This window comes from Urocitellus parryii, chromosome 11, assembly GCF_045843805.1.
Source record: "Urocitellus parryii isolate mUroPar1 chromosome 11, mUroPar1.hap1, whole genome shotgun sequence".
Taxonomy (NCBI): Eukaryota; Metazoa; Chordata; class Mammalia; order Rodentia; family Sciuridae; genus Urocitellus; species Urocitellus parryii.
The window spans coordinates 27,148,920-27,167,876 of record NC_135541.1 but is presented as its reverse complement, the minus strand read 5'-3'; the positions used below and the strand labels follow the sequence as shown (position 1 = coordinate 27,167,876).

Sequence of the window (18,957 nt, the reverse complement as noted above, 5' to 3'; positions counted from 1 at the left end):
TGTGGGAGATAGAGTCAGAACTGAGTTAAGTTTTTGTGTGCCCTGTTGGGGTCCACAGAGAATTGGAGAATTGCTTGGTGTAGGGAAAACACACATCTGGATTAGAGTGATGTATTTAGAGTGCCGTGAGTATAGAAAGAAAAAAATGGTTTTCCTGGCTTAGTGTTCACTAGCAGGCAGATGAATGGGCAGCAGGCAGACAGGACACCGGAAGGGGCTTCAAGGAGAGTTCCTGCAATTTCCCCACTTTGGAGAGGTAGGAGGTGGCTTCCCTGTGGCTTCTAAACTTCCTTGTGTATGGAAAGCCAGCAGCAGTCCCTCCTGACTTTCGGCTCTCCCTTCCAACAGCTTGATAAGCATCTCTCCTCCTATATTAAATCCCTCCTTGCTTGTGTTGTGGCTTAGGACACGCCACCCTAAAACATGACTGTAAGAGACCAAAATATGCCGCCCTAAAATAGAGTTCTTTGGCATATTGCAAGTTGGTTATTCTGAGAGACTGCAGACACAGAAGTAGCTCTGAAAAGTTGTCCTTCTACAAAAGGAATGTACATCCACACAGGAGATCTAGATTAGTAAAATGTGTGTCAGGAAGAGGGCTGCTCCAGACAACTTCTATTACTCAGGAGACTTTGTTCTGCATGTAAGGCCACCTCTACTCACCCTATAGCTCCTCCCCGGCCTTCCCACAACTTGTTCCTGACCTGCCCCAGAGGCCCCAAGAGCCTGTTTCCCTTCTGTAGCTCAGGGGGCTGTATAAACTTCAGCCATCTGACCCTTCACATTTTGTGGGACTCCCATGTGTATGTGTGTAATGAAAACAGCTTCTCTCCTATTTTTGTTGGTAGCCCAGTCAAAGAACCTGGAAGGATACGGAGAAGGCATTTCCCCTCCCCTCCACTTGACATACCTAGAATAGATTCTGCTTTCTCGAAAGCACCCTGACTAAACTTAATGAATAATAATTAGCTATTACTCAGGTATGAGAACAGGAAAAGCAAGAAGCCTATCTATGGACTTTCTTACCTCATTAGATTTTCTTTTTTCATTTTCCAGTTGGTTGAGCAGGGCCTCCTGTTGCTGAGCCACGGTCATTTTCAATTGATTGTCTTCATCCTGTAAGGTTCTCACTTTCCTTTGTAGCTCATTTACAGTTTGATCTAGGAGCTTCCTGAAGGCAATGAATGCATGTTAAATCACACTTTGAAAATGAAACTCAGACCTAAAATCTCTATGCCATCACAGGGGATTTTTGTCCAAGGAAATAGGGTATGTGTCCATAAAATAAAAGGACTAACCCAGGGAACCTCCCCCTTTTGGACACAAGTTTTTCTAAGAATTTCTTTGTTCTTTCTCTCACTGTCAAGATAACCCTATGGGGAAGAAATGATCTTTCTTTTTTCAGAGATGAGGTGCTGTGGCAGAGAGAGAGAGCAGCCAGGAAAGAGCTGAGGTGGGGCTCTAGCCCTGAATCCTATTATTCATTCAGTGACTTATTAGGGGAGACCTCGATCCTTTGGTTCACTGTAAGGCTGTTGGTTAGAAGCACCGTAGACACTAATGTACACATTAACACCACTACAGTTGAATCATAAATGAGCCCGCACTTGATGAGGAAATTCACCCTTTTCTAAGAGTGTCATTAGCTCTTTGTTTCTTCAGAAAAGAGTCTCAGCAGACTACAGTTTCTAGAGAGAGTTCTGAGGATTTCAGACCAAGGTCTTCTGCACCTAGATGGCTCAACATGAAGAATATGATGATGGTAATGATGAAATAGTACTCATGGGCAAAAATTCTACCAAATGCTAGTGAAGTAAAATACTAACACTGAACAGAGAACTTTGCTTTCTCTATCTTCACTATTCTGAGAAGCCAGTGAATTTTGGGGGGATGATTTATATTTGAGACATGGGTTCATTGCTGTCCACCTCTAGTTCTCATGCTTCTTGCATATAAGTGCAGGTTCTCCAAGAATTTCTTACAGCTTACTTTCTACCATTCATACCCATCCTCAATATCCCCTTGTCAATTCTTTCTCTCTCTCTCTCTCTCTTTTGATACCAGAAATTGAACCCAGGGCTGCTTAACCACTGAGCCACATCCCCAGCCCTTTTTATTTTGAGATAGGGTCTTGGTAAATTGCTGAGACTAGCCTCAAACTTGTAATCCTCCTGCTTCAGCCTCCTGAGCTGTTGAGATTACAGGTGTGTGCCACTATGCCTGGCTTTTTTTTTTTTTTTTTTTTTTTGCTACTAGGATTTGAACCCAGGAGCACTCTATCACTGAGCTATATCCCCAGACCTTTTATTTTTTATTTTTAGATAGGATCTCACTAAGTTGCCAAGGGTAGTCTTGAACTTGCAATCCTCCTACCTCAGCCTCCTCAGTAGCTGCATTTACAGGCAGGTGCTGGTGTCCCCTCCCACCCATCATTTCTGTGTTGTCTAACCCACTGCATGTCTACCTGAGCAATTCCCTGATACTCGTGCCTCTTTCTTCTTTAGGGTTCCATTCTCAATTCCTGATCAAGGGACCAGACTTAGAGAAAGATTAAGCCTTGGAACTGAAAGGGAAGTATTAATTTGCAGGAACTAAAAAAGAAAAACCCATCAGCTATCTGCAGTAAAATTCGGGGTTGAAAACAGAAATTGAAAAGTAGGAAGTAAAAATTAAAAAAGAACCCATGAGCATTTAGAATTAGCTTATGTATTACATATAGATTTTCGATAATGAAAGACATAGAAATCATGGATGGTGAGACATTCTCTTTTCCGCAGATCCTGAGTCTCTTTGCCAATCCATCCTTCACAGAGCAGCCAGTGTTCCTCCTAAGTCACAATCTAATCATACCATCCACCATCTTCCCTCCCATCTTCCCTTTTTGAGAAAGGAAGGCTAGTGCTCTCCCACGAGCTACACCTCCAGCCCCCTGTTCACACTACCTTAAAATCCTTCAGTGGCTCCCCTCTTTGTTCTTTAAGGTGAAGTCCAAACTGTTCAATGTGGCTTGTGAGGCTCTGCATGAACTAGGCCTACCTACCTAAAAGCCCTATTTTCTTGCTACTTGCCCTAGCCTCAAACATCGCTTTCCAGCTCCTTCCTTCGCAGTCATTCTCCACGCGGTTACTCTCCCCCTCCCTTCTTCATCTTCTAGGTCCCTTTTGCCAAAAAGCTCCCAAGCTTCCTCATACCAAGTGCTTCATTCTCAGCCTAAAGAAAGCTTTTGGAAGCTCCTGAGCTCCACAGGTGCCCCTGAATGTGCTGTTACAGTAACCCAACCCTCCTTTAGTACAAACCACACTTCTCTGTAGTTACAAAGTCTCACACACAAAGATATTCATTAGATCATTATTTATAATAGCAAAAAATGTCTAAAAGACACTAAACCAAGTACACTGGTGTACACCTACAGTCCCAACTACTTGTGAGGCTAAGGCCGAGGGTAACTTGCACCCAGGAACTCAAGGACAACCTGGGCAACAAGCAAGAATGTGTCTTGAAAAAATAAATAAAAGATGATATATACCTATGGGTACTGGTCAGGGTTCTCTAAGAAATAGAAATAATAGAAATAAATAAATAAATAAATATGTGTGTGTGTATATACACACACATATTTATATACACACACACACACACACACATGAATGAAACCAAAAGCTGAAGCTTGACACTGTGGCACGTGTCTATAATTCCAGAAGCTTGGGAGGCTGAGGCAAGAGGATCACAAGTTCAAAGCTAGGCTGAGGCAGGAGGATCACAAGTTCAAAGCTAGCCTCAGCAATTGTGAGGCACTAAACAACTCAGTGACACCCTGTCTCTAAATAAAATACAAAATAGGGTTAAGGATGTGGCTCAGTGGTCAATCCCCAGTACCAAAAAATAATAATAATAATTAAGAAAGAAAATATATATCAATTTTCTATAATCTCTTCTAGAAAACCTCTTCTAGAAAATTCCTAATTATTTTTCAGTAGTTAGGATTGAACACAGGGCCTCATGCATGCTATGCAAGCACTCTACCAGTGAGCTACATCCCCAGCCCTTTTAAAACTTTTATTTTGAGACACTACGTTGCCCAGGCTGGTCTCCCGCTTGCAATTCTGCCTCGGCCTCCTGAGTAGCTGAGATTACAAATGCCTGCTACTGTGCTCAGCCCCTAATTAATTTTTTGAGACAATCACTACCATAATAGCAAAATCAGATAAAGATATTACCAGAAAGGGAACAGTAGACCAGTATCTCTCATGAACAGATCCAAACTCCTTAAGGTGGTTTGTAAGACTCCACATGTCCTAAGCCTAGTTGACCTTCCTAGCCTCATTTTATCACTCTTCTCTATTCCCAAGAATTTCATTCTGGCCAAATGGTCTTTCCTTACTCTACTGAAGAAGATGATAATAATACTGACAACAGTAATGACAATAGCATAAAATATTATAACAATAACACTTTTTAATATAGTGACTCTAATGTGTTAGAGAGGGCCATAAGAGATATAGTTTTTTTTTTTTTATTTGTTTGTTTTGGAACTGGGGATTGAACCCAGGGGCACTTTACCACTGAGCCACATTCCCAAACCTTTTTATTTGTTTAGTTTAAGACAGGGTCTCACTAAGTTGTTTGGGACTCTCTAAGTGGCTAAGGCTGACTTTGAACTTGTGATCCTCCTGCCTTAGTCTCCCAAACTGCAGGATTACTGGCAATGTGCCAGGAGATATATTTGTGCAGAATGTAGAAGTGAAGTATTTTGTGCTTTACGCTTGGATGGGGCAGGTGCTTCTGTAGTTCACACATGTTGCCACATATCTGTTGTTCATTTGGCATAAGGTGACAGCCAGGCCTATCATAGCTGCACCTTCCCTTGGATCTTCCTTTAACTTCTCCTGCTCCTGGATCAGGTGGTGCATGCCTGTCATTCAAGCAACTCAGAAGGCTGAGGCAGTAGGATTGCAAATTCAAGGACAGCCTCAGCAACTGTGAGACCCTCAGCAACTTAGTGAGACCCTGTCTGAAAAAATTTTAAAAATGACTGAGGATGTAGCTCAAGTGGTAAAGTACCCCTGGGTTCAATCTCAAGTTAAAAAAAGAAAAAAGAAAAAGAAAAGAAAGAAAACAAATCCCTGTAACAAATCTTACTAGGGCTGGGGCTGGGGCTCAGTGGTAGAGTGCTTGCTTTGCTTAACATATATGAGGCTGTGGGTTTAATCCCCAGCACTGCAACAAAACAAAACAAAACAAAACCAACAAATCTCTTATTAAACATTTACTTCTCCCACTGGTTCTATTTCTCTGATTGAATCCTGACCAATACCAGTGCTTATTATGTGCCAGGATATATATCACTGTAATAGCAAGAAATTGGGAAAAAATATAAATGCCCAACAATGAAGGATTTATTAAGCAACTTATGGCACATCATTAAAATACTGATCTAGAAGAAGATTTACAGTCAAATAAACAGAACATAATATTTTAAGAAAAAAAAGTATGTAACAATCTAAATGTATAGATGGGAGTTACTTTGCTCTAGTTTACAAAATAATATGTGCTATGTAATTCCTTATTTGGTTTGAATATTTTTTCTACATATTTCTTCTCAGCAAATCTTCATTGAAGCTGTACAGAACTGGTATCCCTTTTCCCATTTTAGAGATAAGAACACCATGCTTCAGAAAAGTTAAATAGCCTTTTTCATTGTTCTAATCTTTGGTTATATTTTTTGTTTCTTGAAATCCTTTGCACAGTTGTTTTATAATCAGATTCCCATAATCCCAGTTGCTGAGGTTCTTGGGGGTTATAAATCTGGTGCTTGTTGTTTCTGCTGATTTTTGTTGCTGATAGCCAGTTTCCTTGCAGTATTTGGTAACATCGATTGTAAGTTTATATTTTATTAAGCTTGATATAGAGGAGTCCTTACTATCTAAATCAGGGTTTCTTTCCTCCAGAGCTTGTTTGGATTTTCTTAGTTCAGCTCTCTTAGCTTGTGGCAAGCTTCCTTGGCTTCTCCTGAACCCAGGAGAAGCAACTCAGAAGGCTGAGGCAGTAGAACCCAGGGCTGATATTATTATCTGTCCCTTGACTTAGAAGTTTGCATATTGTTCATCAAAATTTTTTTTAGTTTATTTTGCTCTTGGGGCTTGTTTTAATTAGCTTTTTGCATTTATGTGACCAAAATACCCAACAAGAACAATTTAAAGGAGGAAAAGTTTATTTGAAGCTCACTGTCTCAGATGCCTTAGTCCACAGGTAGCTGACTCTTGCTCTGAGCCCAAAGTGAGGCAGCATATTATGGGGGAGGGTCCTAGAGGAGAAAAGCTGCTTGGCTCATGGTGGGGTCAGGAAACAGGAGTTGAGGGGAGAGACCATAGGGAAGATGAACCCTTCTAGGGCATACCCCTGTGACCCACCTCCTCCAGCCTCACCTACCTATGGTTACCACTCAATCTATTCAACTAGGATGAACTGATTAGGTTACAGCTCTCAATACAATTATTCCACCTTTTAATGTTCCTGTATTAATACAGGAATTCTTTTGGTGGGGGCATATCATATCTAAACTGTGTAGCATTCTTCCCTGGGCCCCCAAAAGCTCATGTCCATGTCTAAGAGTTTGATCTCCAAGATTCTTAAATTTTGTATTGCCCACATCCGAAGTCTCCTCTGAGGCTGAAGGCAACCTCTTGGCTGTGAGCCCCTGTAAAAGCAAGTTACATATATCCAATATAGAGTGGCAAAGAGTAAACATTCCTATTCTTTTTTCTTTTTTTAATATTTATTTTTTAGTTATAGGTGGACACAATATCTTTAATTTTATGTGGTGCTGAGGATCAAACCCAGTGTCCCACGCTGCTAGGCGAGCACTCTACCTCTGAGCCACAACCCCAGCCCCAATATACCCATTCTAAAAGGAAAGAATAGAAGCATAAAAAGACCTACAGCATCTAGGACAAGTGGCTGCAAGGTGTTATTTCCAAAGGGCTTGAGCAGCCCTGCTCCTTTGGCCTTTGGGCTAGTGCACATGGGCTGTCTCTCTGCAGCTAGCAGCTTTTCTTGGCAGACAGTCCATGTTACTGGCATCTGTTAATTCCTGGGGTCTCCACTGCAACTTCAGTTCCATCGTTACAGCTTCCCGCTTATCATCCTCTTAGTGGCAGCCCATAGGAACTCTAACCCTGTTACACTTTGCCTGGCCTCCCAGGGCTTCCTTTGAAATCTCAGTGGAAGGATTCATGCCTCTAGATCCTGCATTTCTGCAGAACCAGCATGTTGATGACGCCAAAGTCTGCAGCCAGCTTGTGCAATACCCCTGTTGCCTGCTGCCCACCCCCAGGCAGGGCTGCAGCAGTGAGTACCTGCAGGTTCAACATGGTGAAATAACTTCTGAGGCCCCCCGCTGTGATCAGGGTGCCCACATGATCTCTTCTCAAAAGAACTTTGTCTTCTGTACCCTGGAGCCTGTAGTGGGTGTGGTCTTGCAAATTCCTGAGATGCCCTTGAGGCATCTTTCCCATGTTTCTGTGCTAACTATCTAGCATCTCTTTAGGGGCTGTAATCTCTTCAACCAAGCACAACTTCCTCCTCTCCAGCTTTACGTGCACTTTTCTAGTCAAGCTGCAATTTTTTTTTTAAAGTTTATACTTATTTATAATCCACTAGGATAAATACCCATTTTATGCAGCTGTTCCCTTTAATTCATTTTTTTTCCTGAATTAAGTACAAAAGACCAATTTAAAATTGAGACAAGCATTTAAAGGAAAATCTTTTGACTCAAAGTCTGAAAAAAAAAGAATTGGTTTTTATACAAAATATAAAGAATTTTATACTATAAACAAAGACTTCTGGGCTGGGGCTGTAGCTCAGTGGCAGAACGCTTGCCTAGTATGTGTGAGGCACTGGGTTCGATCCTTAGCACCATATAAAAATAAACAAATAAAGGCCTGCTCTCCAAACACAACTACCAAAACAAAAATTAAAAAAAAAAATCCAAAGACTTATGTATATGTATTTAAAATAAGAATTCTATCTGCTTTTTCCTCCAATTCTTCTCAAGCACAAAGCATACATACTCAAGCCAGAAAGCTAATAACCTCAATGGGCAGACTGTTTCAGAATAAGCCTTCACCCCAAATACATGTGGAAAGATTTTTTTTCTTTTGGCTCAAAGTTCAGAACATCAATAAGTTTCAATTTAGTTTCCAAAACTCTCCTGTATTAACATGAAAAGCACACCAATGTCAAGCTGCAATATAAAAAAAAAAAATCCTTTAGTTCTGAGCTGGGCACAGTGGCACATGTTTATAATTCCAGTGACTGGGGAGGCTAAGGCAGGAGGATCACAAGTTTGAGAAGAGCCTCAGCAATTTAGTGAGGCCCTAAGCAATTTAGAGAGACCCTGTCTCAAAAAAAAAAAAAAAAAAAAAAAAAACCAACAAAATAAAAACTGGTTAGAGATGGAGCTCAGTAGGGCTGGGGATGTGGCTCAAGCGGTAGCCCGCTCGCCCGGCATGCGTGCGGCCCGGGTTCGATCCTCAGCACCACATACCAACAAAGATGTTGTGTCTGCCGAGAACTAAAAAATAAATATTAAAAATTCTCTCTCTCTCTCTCTCTCTCTCTCTCTCTCTCTTCTCTCACTCTCTCTAAAAAAAAAAAAAAAAAAAAAAAAGAGAGAGAGATGGAGCTCAGTGGTAAAGCACCCCTGGGATCAATCCCCAGTATAAAAAATAAATCCTTTAGTTCTGCTTTCTGCTCCTGACTTTCACAGTAAACCTGGCTAAAAATTGCCAGCAATATCCATGTAATTGGCTGAATGCTATACTGCTGGAAATTTCCTCTGCCATATTAATTAGTTCGTCACTTTTAAATTCAGTCTCATACAAAGACTCAGGACATGTAGAAGATTTCTTTGCCAGACTGTAACACAAATGGCTTCTAGTCCAATTCCTAAAGGTTTTCATTCCCCTCTGAAACCAAACAGTTGACATTTCTATGAGCATTCTGTTCTGAGTGCCACCAGAATCACCCATTAAGCTCTGCTTACAATATTCTAAAGCTTTTCTGGTTTGCATCTAAACTTTCAAAATTCCTCCCACAAACCAGCTACAAAGGCTTCTGAACTGCATAGTCAGGTTGGTCACAGCAATGACTCCTCTTCTTGGTACCAATTTGTTTTAGTCAACTTTTGCATCATTGTAACCAAAAACACCCATCAAGAATAACTTAGAGGAGGAAAAATTAATTTGGGGCTCACAGTTCAGAGGTCTCAGCTCATAGATGGCCAACAACAGTGCTCTGGGTCCACGGTGAGGCAGCGCATCATGGGGGAAGAGCCCAGCAAGGAAAGTTGTTCAACTTAGGGTGGGTCAGGAAGTAGAGGGGCAGAGGAAGGAACCACAGGGAAGATGAACCCTTTCAGGGAACACCTCCAGTGACCCAGCCATACTCCACCTGCTTACTGTGACCACCCAGTCAATCCATTCAAACTAAGATAGACTAATCAGGTTCCACTCTCACAATCCAATCATTTTACCTCTGAACATTCCTGCATTAATACAGGAGCTTTTGAGGGACACCTCATATTCATACCATAACAAGACTTTTTCTTGCTTTCTTGTGAGCAGTACTTTAAAAGGTATGCTCATTGTTAAATAATCAGAATCTAGTGGCATTATAACAGCAGGATAGCCTGTCACCTTGCTAGATATGGTGGGGGAGACAAACATTCTTTCATAGCACCTCACTGAGTAGATTTATTATTTATTCATATATATATATATATATATATATATATATATATATATATATATATTCCTTCATTCACTTACTCCAATGTTTATTCACTAGGGAGGCCCGAGGCTAGAATTTCAGCTACCCATTAGGTAAGGTTCTGAGCTACAAAGAATGTGTGAACATCTGCAAATCTTTTTAGTGGCTAAAACCATATTTTTCTCAAAATATATGTGAATCATTTTGAGTTTCATAAAAATAAAAAGCATGTATGAGGCTTTGGGTTTGATCCTTTATTTTAAAAAATAAATAAATCAGATTTTTCAGTCCTGCAAGGGTACGAAGAAACCTATTATTGATGCTAGGTGATGTGCTAATAGGCACTTGGTTCATAAGAGACTTCTATGAATTTACTAAGCTATTGAAGTTACTGAAATTTAGAGCAGAAAATGTGTTAATTAATTTTAAAAATTCGAAGTACTGAGGATTAATTCCAGGGCCATTCTCTACTGCTAAGCCATATCCCCTCCCTTATTTACTTTTTATTTTGAGACAGGGTCTTGCTGAGTTGTCCAGGCTAGCAGTCCTGAGTTGTCCAGGCTAGAACTTGCAATCCTCCTGCCTCAGCCTTCCGAGTCGAGTCTCTGGGATTATAGGCATGTACCCCTGTGCCTGACTTCCTAGAGGATGCTTTGAGTAAGAATCATAATCATCATAATAATTTTAGAAGAAAGAGATGGTAGTTCCTTTCTGGCAGCATTTGTTAATGATTAAGATGCCTATAAGTTATTGAAATCACCCTGAAGAATATTAGCTGATAAAGATAAAACAATAACTTCATTGTAGTCTGAATATGTGTCAATCATAATTCATTGGCAATCCAGTCATTCAAGAAAATTCACATGTGTACCAGGTGTGCACCAAAACAAGAAGTCTGCTCTGCCTTTAGGAATTCCACACTGGTGCCAGAGATAACAAGAAAATAAACAACTAGGATGCAGTGTGGTGAGTGCAACTGAGTCGGCCTCAGTGGGACTGAGGAAATACCACCTTACTGAAATAATGTTGCTGGTGAGCTGAGTCCTGGCTACACCCCTGGGAAACTCAGATCCTGCTCCTCTTACCTCTTCTGTTGTTCTTCCTGATACTGTTGCCTTAACTCAGCTTCATTTTCTATTGCATCTTTGATCTTTTCCTCTAGTTTCTTCTTTGTCAAAATACAGGTATCTGTGAGACAGACTTTATGAGCTTGTTCCAATTTCTGTTGCAGGTCCAAAATCTTGAATGAAAAAAGTTGACAAATAAAACATTAGGAAGGGTATAATCTTTTTTTTTTTCCTTTTGAATCAGGGAAACAGCATACGATCCCCAACATAGCTAACATACAGATATGATCTAAGGTAAAGAGTATAACTTTATAACTTTAAAATAAGTGACTTGATATTTGCCATTTGAAATCATTATTAGTATTCAATGTGTATGTATAGAAGAAGCTATCTCATGAAAAGAATCCTTCCCACCTTATCCCATTTCCTCCCAGCCTTCCTCTACCAAATAGGTAATCACTGTTATCAGTTTCTTTTGTATCCTTTCAGATATTCATTTGTAAATAAATATTACATAGTTATCCTTCATACACATAAAAATTTCATATAAATAATAATACGCTAAATATAATTATGCATCTTGCCTTTTACAAATAAAAATATACTTGGTGATTTTTTCCATATTATTTGTACATAGAGTCACCTTCTCTTTTACAGTTACATACCATTCTACAATAAGGACATACTAAACTTATTTAATAAGCCCCAATCTTTTGCTATAACAACAACAACAAAACTCTATTACAACTGATGTCTATAGAATAAATTTTGAAGTGTGATTTGGTGGGACAGAATTTATTAGATATTAGTTATTGTTTGATGGATAATGCCAAACTGCCTCCATAGGAATTAGACCAATTTATACTTTGAGCAACAATGTTGAAAGTATCTAGTTTTTCCAGAGTGTGATTAGATTAATGAATAATACCTCAAAACAAAATAGAAGTCTCTTATGAATGAAGTACCTATTAGTATATCACCTAGCACTAATATCAGGTTCCTCAATATCCTTGTAGAACTGAAAATCTGATTTATTTATTTTTTAAAGTTGTAGATGAACATAATATATTTATTTATGTATTTTTTATGCAGTGCTAGGGATTGAACCCAGGGTTTCACACATGCTAGACAAGCAAGCGCCCTGCCACTGAGCTACATCCCTAGCCCTGAAAAAACCTGATTTATTAATTTGAAAGGGTCAAATATTCTAAAATTGCATTTTAGAATATGCATGTTAGATCAAAAGTGTCATTTAAAACATGTTTTTGCTATTCAAGTTTCCTTTGAAATTTGTTTCCACTTTCTTTCTTTCCCCTTCTCCTCCTCCTCTTCCTCCTCTTTTTGTGGCAGCACTGGGATTGAAACCAGGGATATGCTAAATTACATCCCCAAATTTTTTTGCGGGGTGGGGGAGGGGGGTACTGGGGATTTACCCTGAGCTACATTCCCCAGCGTTTTATTTATTTATTTTTGGTATTGGGGATTGAACTCAGTAATACTCAACCAATGAGCCATCCCCAGCCCTATTTTGTGTTTTATTTAGAGACAGGGTCTCACTGAGTTGCTTAGGGGCTTGCTAAGTTGCTGAGGCTGGCTTTGAATTTTCATTTCTCCTGCCTCAGCCTCCTGAGCTGCTGGAATTACAGGCTTGTACCACCGTGCCCAGATTCCCCAGCCCTTCATATATTTTATTTTGAGACAGGGTCTTGCTTAGTTGCTGAAGCTGGTGCGATCCTCCTGCCTTCACCTCCCAGATTGCTAGGATTACAGGCATGTGCTCCTGCATCCGGCTTCCTCATTATTATCATCATTTTATAAACCCTTGTTTCACCTGAAATTATAACTGTTACATAGTAGGTGCTCAATAAATATTTATTAAATGAATAGATTTCAGAAGGATAGCTAAATTCAGATGTATTACTGATCCAAGAAGGAATCCTCTATAATGGTTTAGCACCATATTCCCCACAAATATTCAGTGAATGCCAGTGGATGGTAGCAGCCCTTTTCTAAAAGAAGGGCTTTCTGCATCAATCTCAGTCCTGGACTGCTGCCCCCATCCAGCGCGGCAACTGAACCAAAGTTACTCGAGTGAATTTGGAGTGATGTAAAATACCACAGAGACACAGAACACCTTGTTATATGAGCTTCAGGACGGCTTCCTCAGCTCCTGGCCTCAGGCTCCTACAAGGGGCCAAAAGAAAGAGGCTGACGAGAAAGAGGGATCTCACATTCTGGAGTTGGCTTTTATTAGGGGACACTGTTTCTTAGACCATTCTATCCAAGGGCTGGGGATATAGCTCAGTTGGTAGAGTGCTTGCCTCACATGCACAAAGCTGTGGGTTCTATTCCCAGAACCACACACAAAACCATTCTATCCAAAAACCGGCAAAGGGGTAGGATTACAAAGGAATGGCAACCCCACTAGGTAGCTATGCCTCATTAATCAAGTAAAACCCAAGTTATTGTCAAATTGTTTTTCAAATGGTATACTAATTTATTCTTTCATCTAACATTAGTAGAGTTCTTGTGGGCTGAGGTAAATGTCATGGCTTTAAAAAAAAAAGTCCCTATTCCATCAAATACTCAAATACTCATCAATATTTAGTACCACATTTAAACATTTTACCCATTTTTTATCAATTTCACCAATTAATTTTTTAAAAGAAGTTTACTTATTTATTTTTTTTTTTTAGTTATAGATGGACCTTTATTTTATTTATTTATATGTGGGGCTGAGAATCGAACCCAGTGCCTCACACATGCTAGGCAAGCACTCTGCCGCTGAGCCACAATCCCAGCCCTGAAAAATTATTTTTTAATGGAGTAAAAACATACATATGGGAAAGTAACATACATGTACATGTTAAGTAACATACATGTCTTAAGCATGTATGTTCAGTGCCACAGAAGATTCTCTTGTGTCCCTCCTACTTAACATAAAGATGAGGAGGAGGACTATCCCACCTCTGTAGCTTATTTATTTATTTGGTACAAGTAATTGAACCTAGGGGCCCTTTACCACTGAGCTACATCCCTGGTCCTTTTTATTTTTTGATTGCTAAATTGCTTAGGGCCTCACTAAATTGCTGAGGCTAGCCTATAACTTGTGATTCTCCTACCTCAGCCTCCCATCACTGGGATTACAGGTGTGCACCATGACACCTGGCTGTAGTTTAGTTCTGTTCTTGAATTTCGTATAATTAGAATTGGGTGTGTGTGTGTGTGTGTATGTATTCCTGTGTGCATCTGTATGTGTGTATGTGTACTAGGGGTTGAACCCAGGGGTACTTTACCGCTGAGCCACATCCCCAGCCATTTTTATTTTTTATTTTGAGATAGGATCTTGCTAAGTTGATAAGGGCTTAGCTAGGTTGCTGAGGCTGGCTTTGAACTTGCACTCCTCTTGTCTTAGCCTCTTAGTTGCTGGGATAACAAGTAGATACCACCACACCCAATCTTAGTATGAACCCTTTTGTATTGTATTTATTTTTTTAATTTAACATTTGATTTATTTAGTTTAATTAATTCTGCTTCCATCTTCTCTTTGATGTTTGCTTTATATGTATATGGCTGATGAAAAGATTTTTTATCTAAGGCTTCACTCAGACAAAGCCGCACATGTCAATGTGCAACTGCTATATGCTACTGCCACCTGGTGTTAGATAACCTAAAATGCAGGGGCAATGTTCCCAAATGGTTCAATTCCTAACAAGAATCCTTGTAAAAATTCCAAAATAGAAACCACATAAACAGTCAACCCAAATGAGAAGAAAATAAATAAGCCCTTTAAAATCTGACAACATAAAACAAAGTGCTATGGGCTCAGTCAGTTCTTTAAATTCACATTATTACTTTAATGAAAATTTTCAGTTCATGGAGTTTTTAAAAACATGAGGTTTGCTGGAATTGTAATAGCAGTTGAAATCAAAAGAAGTAAAAATGGAGGGAGAGCAAAAGGAAAAGAAATTAGGATTCTATCCAGTTTGAAATTATCTATTTTTTGAAATCCTTGAGGAAACAGCATTCCCGTGGTGGGATTCAGAGCAAGGCTGTTGGTTAAAGATAATTACCTTTTCCTCTGCACTGGCAACTTTAGATTTCTCCTGAGCCAGCTTTTCCTGCAGAAGGTTCTGCGATTTGAGGCTCTGAGCCTGCTTCAGTCCTTCCAGCTCTAGTTCTCTGATCTTCTGCTGACAGTGCTTCCACTCTGCAGTGAGCGAGGCGTACATCTTTGTGCTGTCTAGTAACTTCTGGTGGGCCTGCTTTTGTTCGATTTTGATCTAAAGGTGGGAAATAAATAAGAACGATAAGGTAAAAAATAAGCATGGAGTGAATGTGAATGTGAGCCCAAATAAGCAACTTTCAAAGGAGTTCAGTTCCCCCAAAGCCCATGAATACTGACGCCACAGGGCTGGTGACCTGTCTGGAGCTGCCAGTCAGGAGTAAGGCTTGCCAAAGCTCATCTAGCCCAAGGGAGCTGGACAAAGGAACTTCCTCAAGAGTTTCCATGTTTCCAGAGCCTAAACATTTTCCATCCTTTCTTTAATCTACTCCAACACAGCTTTCATCTCTACTACTCAATAGAACCATTTTGCCATGGGCACTGAGTACCCTGTTGTCAAAATAAGCCCAATAAGCCCAATGTACAAGTGACCTCTCGGTAGCATATACTCCCTCCATTTCAGAAAGTCCCCCTGTGGGCATGGTGGTGCATGACTGTAATCCCAGTGACTTGGGAGACTAAGGCAGAAGGATCATAAAGTTCAAGGCCAGCCAGAAAGTTCTCCTCTCTTAGAATCTGATACCAGACTCTCCTGGTTTTCACTTACCTCTCTGCTATTGCTTCCTGGTCTCCTCTGAAGTATCTTCTAATGCTACCCCATCTCTCCTGCTGGAGTACCCCAGGTCTAGAGAGCGGATGATTCCAGGTTTGTTTCTATGATCTGACGTCATCTTATGCTAATTACTGTCAAAATTAAACTGCCGGATTCTCTCCATATCTCCAAAGTTGTTTTTTTCCCGATTTTAGTAAATGAGGCCACCATCCAACCTCTGTGTACTCAAGTCACCCTGGAGTCTTCCTTTTGCACCATGAGATGATTCCCATCATTTAGTACATGCTGCCACTCTACCTCCATGATTATTTTGCATGAATCTGTTTGGGTCATTTTTACCATTGCCACCCGGCACTTCCATTTCTACTTCTATCTAATCTATTCTCTATGATTCGGGCAAAGCAATCTTTTAAAAGTGCAACTTGACCCTTTTTAAAAAATATTTATTTTTTGGTTTTAGGTGGACACAATATCTTTATTTTATTTTTATGTGGTGCTGAGGATAGAACCCAGTACCTCATGCGTGGTAGGTGAGCACCCAACCACTGAGCCACAATCCCAGTCCACAATTTGACCCCCCCTTTTTTTTTGGTACTGGTAATTGAACTCAGGGGTGCTTAACTATTGAACCACATCCCCAGCCCACCCCCGCCCCTCTTTTTTTTTTTGAGACACGGCCTTCCTAAGTTGCTGAGGCTGGTCTTGAACTTGTGATCCTCAGCCTCCTGAGTCTTTGCTTTAAAATTTTCAGTGCCTTCTGATTACTTCAGGAACAAATCCCAGCAGCTTACCAGGAACACCTTTTCTCTTCCCTCCTTATTGTGTGGTTTGTAGAAGAAGATCATCATGATCATTTAATCTGAAGAGATCTCCTTGCCTGTGATATCCCTGTTCCCCACTGCACCTCTTTCCTTCATTGGACTCATCACAGTTTGTAACTAAGCATGCATCTCTAGATTTGTATATCATCCTTCTTCCCCATTTTAAATTCCAAGAGATCAAGGATCATGTTTTTTAATTCACTATTCAATACCCAAAGCCAATCAAAATGCCAGGGAGTAGGCTATTAATCAATACTTACTGAGCAAGCATTCTTTTTTTTTTTTTTTTTTTCCCTTTCTGGTACTAGGGATTGAACCCAGAGGGCTTTACCAATGAGCTATGTCCCCATCTCTTTTTATATTTATTTATTTATTTGGTGCTGGGGATTGAACTCAGGGGCACTTGACCACTGAGTCACATCCCCATCTCTATTTTATTTAGAGACAGGGTCTCACTGAGTTGCTTAGCACCTTGCTTTTGCTGAGGCTGGCTTTGAATTTGTGATCCTTCAGTCTCAGCCTCCTAAACTGCTGGGATTACAGGCGTGTGCCACTGTGCCCAGCTCTTTTTATTTTTTGAAATAGGTTCTTGCTAAATTACAGAGGATGGCCACAAATTTATAATCCTGGAGTTGCTGGGATTATAGGACAGTGTCACCATGCCAGCCTGAGTAAGTAAATGCATGATATTTCAAGGATATCAGAATCTAATAAGTGTCTATACCTGGCAAGGAAGTCTCACAGACAAAATTCCTGAGAGAATGTTCTTTGTCCTTTTGGGAAATAAGATTCTCTGGTCTCAAAGTTTTTCAGTTAAATCAATAGGGATTATATTTATAGTATCTTCCTCATGTGACTTCTGTGTATTGACCAATTAGATTCTTTCAAAATCCAAAAGCTAGTAGTGTTAAACTTCTTTGAGCATCAGTTTTTTTTTTTCATCTACAATATGGGGATAATAGCTGCTTACCTTACAAGATAGCCATGCAGCTGTGTTAAGTAAGACAAAGCAATTAAAATAACAACAGAGCCAGTCACCGACTTCCTTAACAAGATTCCCAAAGCTCAAAAAATAAAACCAAGAATCAATAAAGAGGATGCAATCAAATTTAAAGGCTTCTGCAGACCAAAGAAAATGGTTCAGAGCATGAAGACAGAACCTATGGAATGGGAGAAAATCTCTGCCAGCTGCTCCTCTGACAGGGGATTAATATCCAGAATATACAAAAAACTTGAAAACTTAACACCAAAATACCAAATAACCCAATCAATAAATAGGAAAAAGAACTAAAAAGACATTTCTCAAAAGAAGAAACACAAAGGGCCAACAAATATATGAAAAATTGTTCCACGTCTCTATCAATCTGGGAGATGCAAATTAAAACTACAATAAAATTTCATCTCATTCCAGTCAGAATGGTAGTCATCAAGAACACAAATAATGATAAATGCTGGCGAGGCACACTCATACATTGTTGGTGAGACTGAAAATTAGTATAACCACTCTGGACAGCAGTGTAGAGATTCCTCAAAAAAACTAGGGATGGAACTACCAAAGACCCAGCTATCCCACTCCCTGGTATATACCCAAAGGACTTAAAATCAGCATATTATAGTGATGCAGCCACATCAATGTTTATAGCAGCTCAATTCACAATAGCTAAGCTATAGAAACAGCCCAATAGATGAATGGATCAAGAAAATGTGGTAAACATACACAATGGAGTTTTACTTTAAAGAAAAAATAAATTTTGGCATTTATTGGTACATGGATGGAACTGGAAAATGTTATGCTAGCTGAAATAAGACAGACTCCGAAAATCAAGTGTTAGATGTTTTCTTTCATATGTGAAAGCTACAGCAAAATAAGGGGTATTAAATAGAGAAAAACTCAGATCTATATGTATAGAGTTAAATGGTGTGCCATTTGCTAAAAAAAAAGGGGGGGGCAAGGGGGAAGGATTGGATATCATAAAAATATAGGGAAGATGAGCAGAGTAGAAGAAAGAGATCATGGAGGAGGGAGGGGCGACCAGGAAGGGGAGGAAATGCAGAACGAATTCAATAGACTCACACTATGTGCACATATCAATAGACCACTGTGAACTCCACCTCTATGCATATCTGCCAAGCCCCAATCAGAAACAAATAAATAAACAAGTGAAAGGACGACCAGTCCAGGAGAGGAAGAACAGGGAAGGGAGGATGAGAGGGAAAGAGGGGAGCACCAAGGACTGAAATGCAGTAAATCAAATTTCATGCCTGGATGATTTTATCAAAATGTACCCAACTACCGTGTATGACTATAATCCACTGAAGAAAGAAAGAAAAGAAGAAGGAAGGAAGGAAGGAAGGAAGGAAGGAAGGAAGGAAGGAAGGAAGGAAGGAAGGGAGGGAGGGAGGGAGGGAGGGAGAAGGGGCCAGACACATAGGAAACACCTAGTAAGAGTTAACTGTTGTTAC

At 39.9% G+C, this 18,957-nt stretch overlaps 1 protein-coding gene across 2 annotated transcripts in view; it reads right to left on the bottom strand.

The window, feature by feature from the left end:
- The window catches only part of Ccdc30 (coiled-coil domain containing 30), a 110,075-nt gene that overhangs the window by 36,147 nt on the left and 54,971 nt on the right, over window positions 1–18,957 (bottom strand). For both annotated transcript variants that reach the window (XM_077791136.1, XM_077791137.1), the window contains 3 exons: window positions 14,909–15,118; window positions 10,854–11,008; window positions 1,027–1,171 (listed from right to left, as the gene is read on the bottom strand). In XM_077791136.1, coding sequence (XP_077647262.1) covers window positions 1,027–1,171; window positions 10,854–11,008; window positions 14,909–15,118 — 510 coding nt within the window. The remainder of the gene's footprint in view (window positions 1–1,026; window positions 1,172–10,853; window positions 11,009–14,908; window positions 15,119–18,957) is intronic.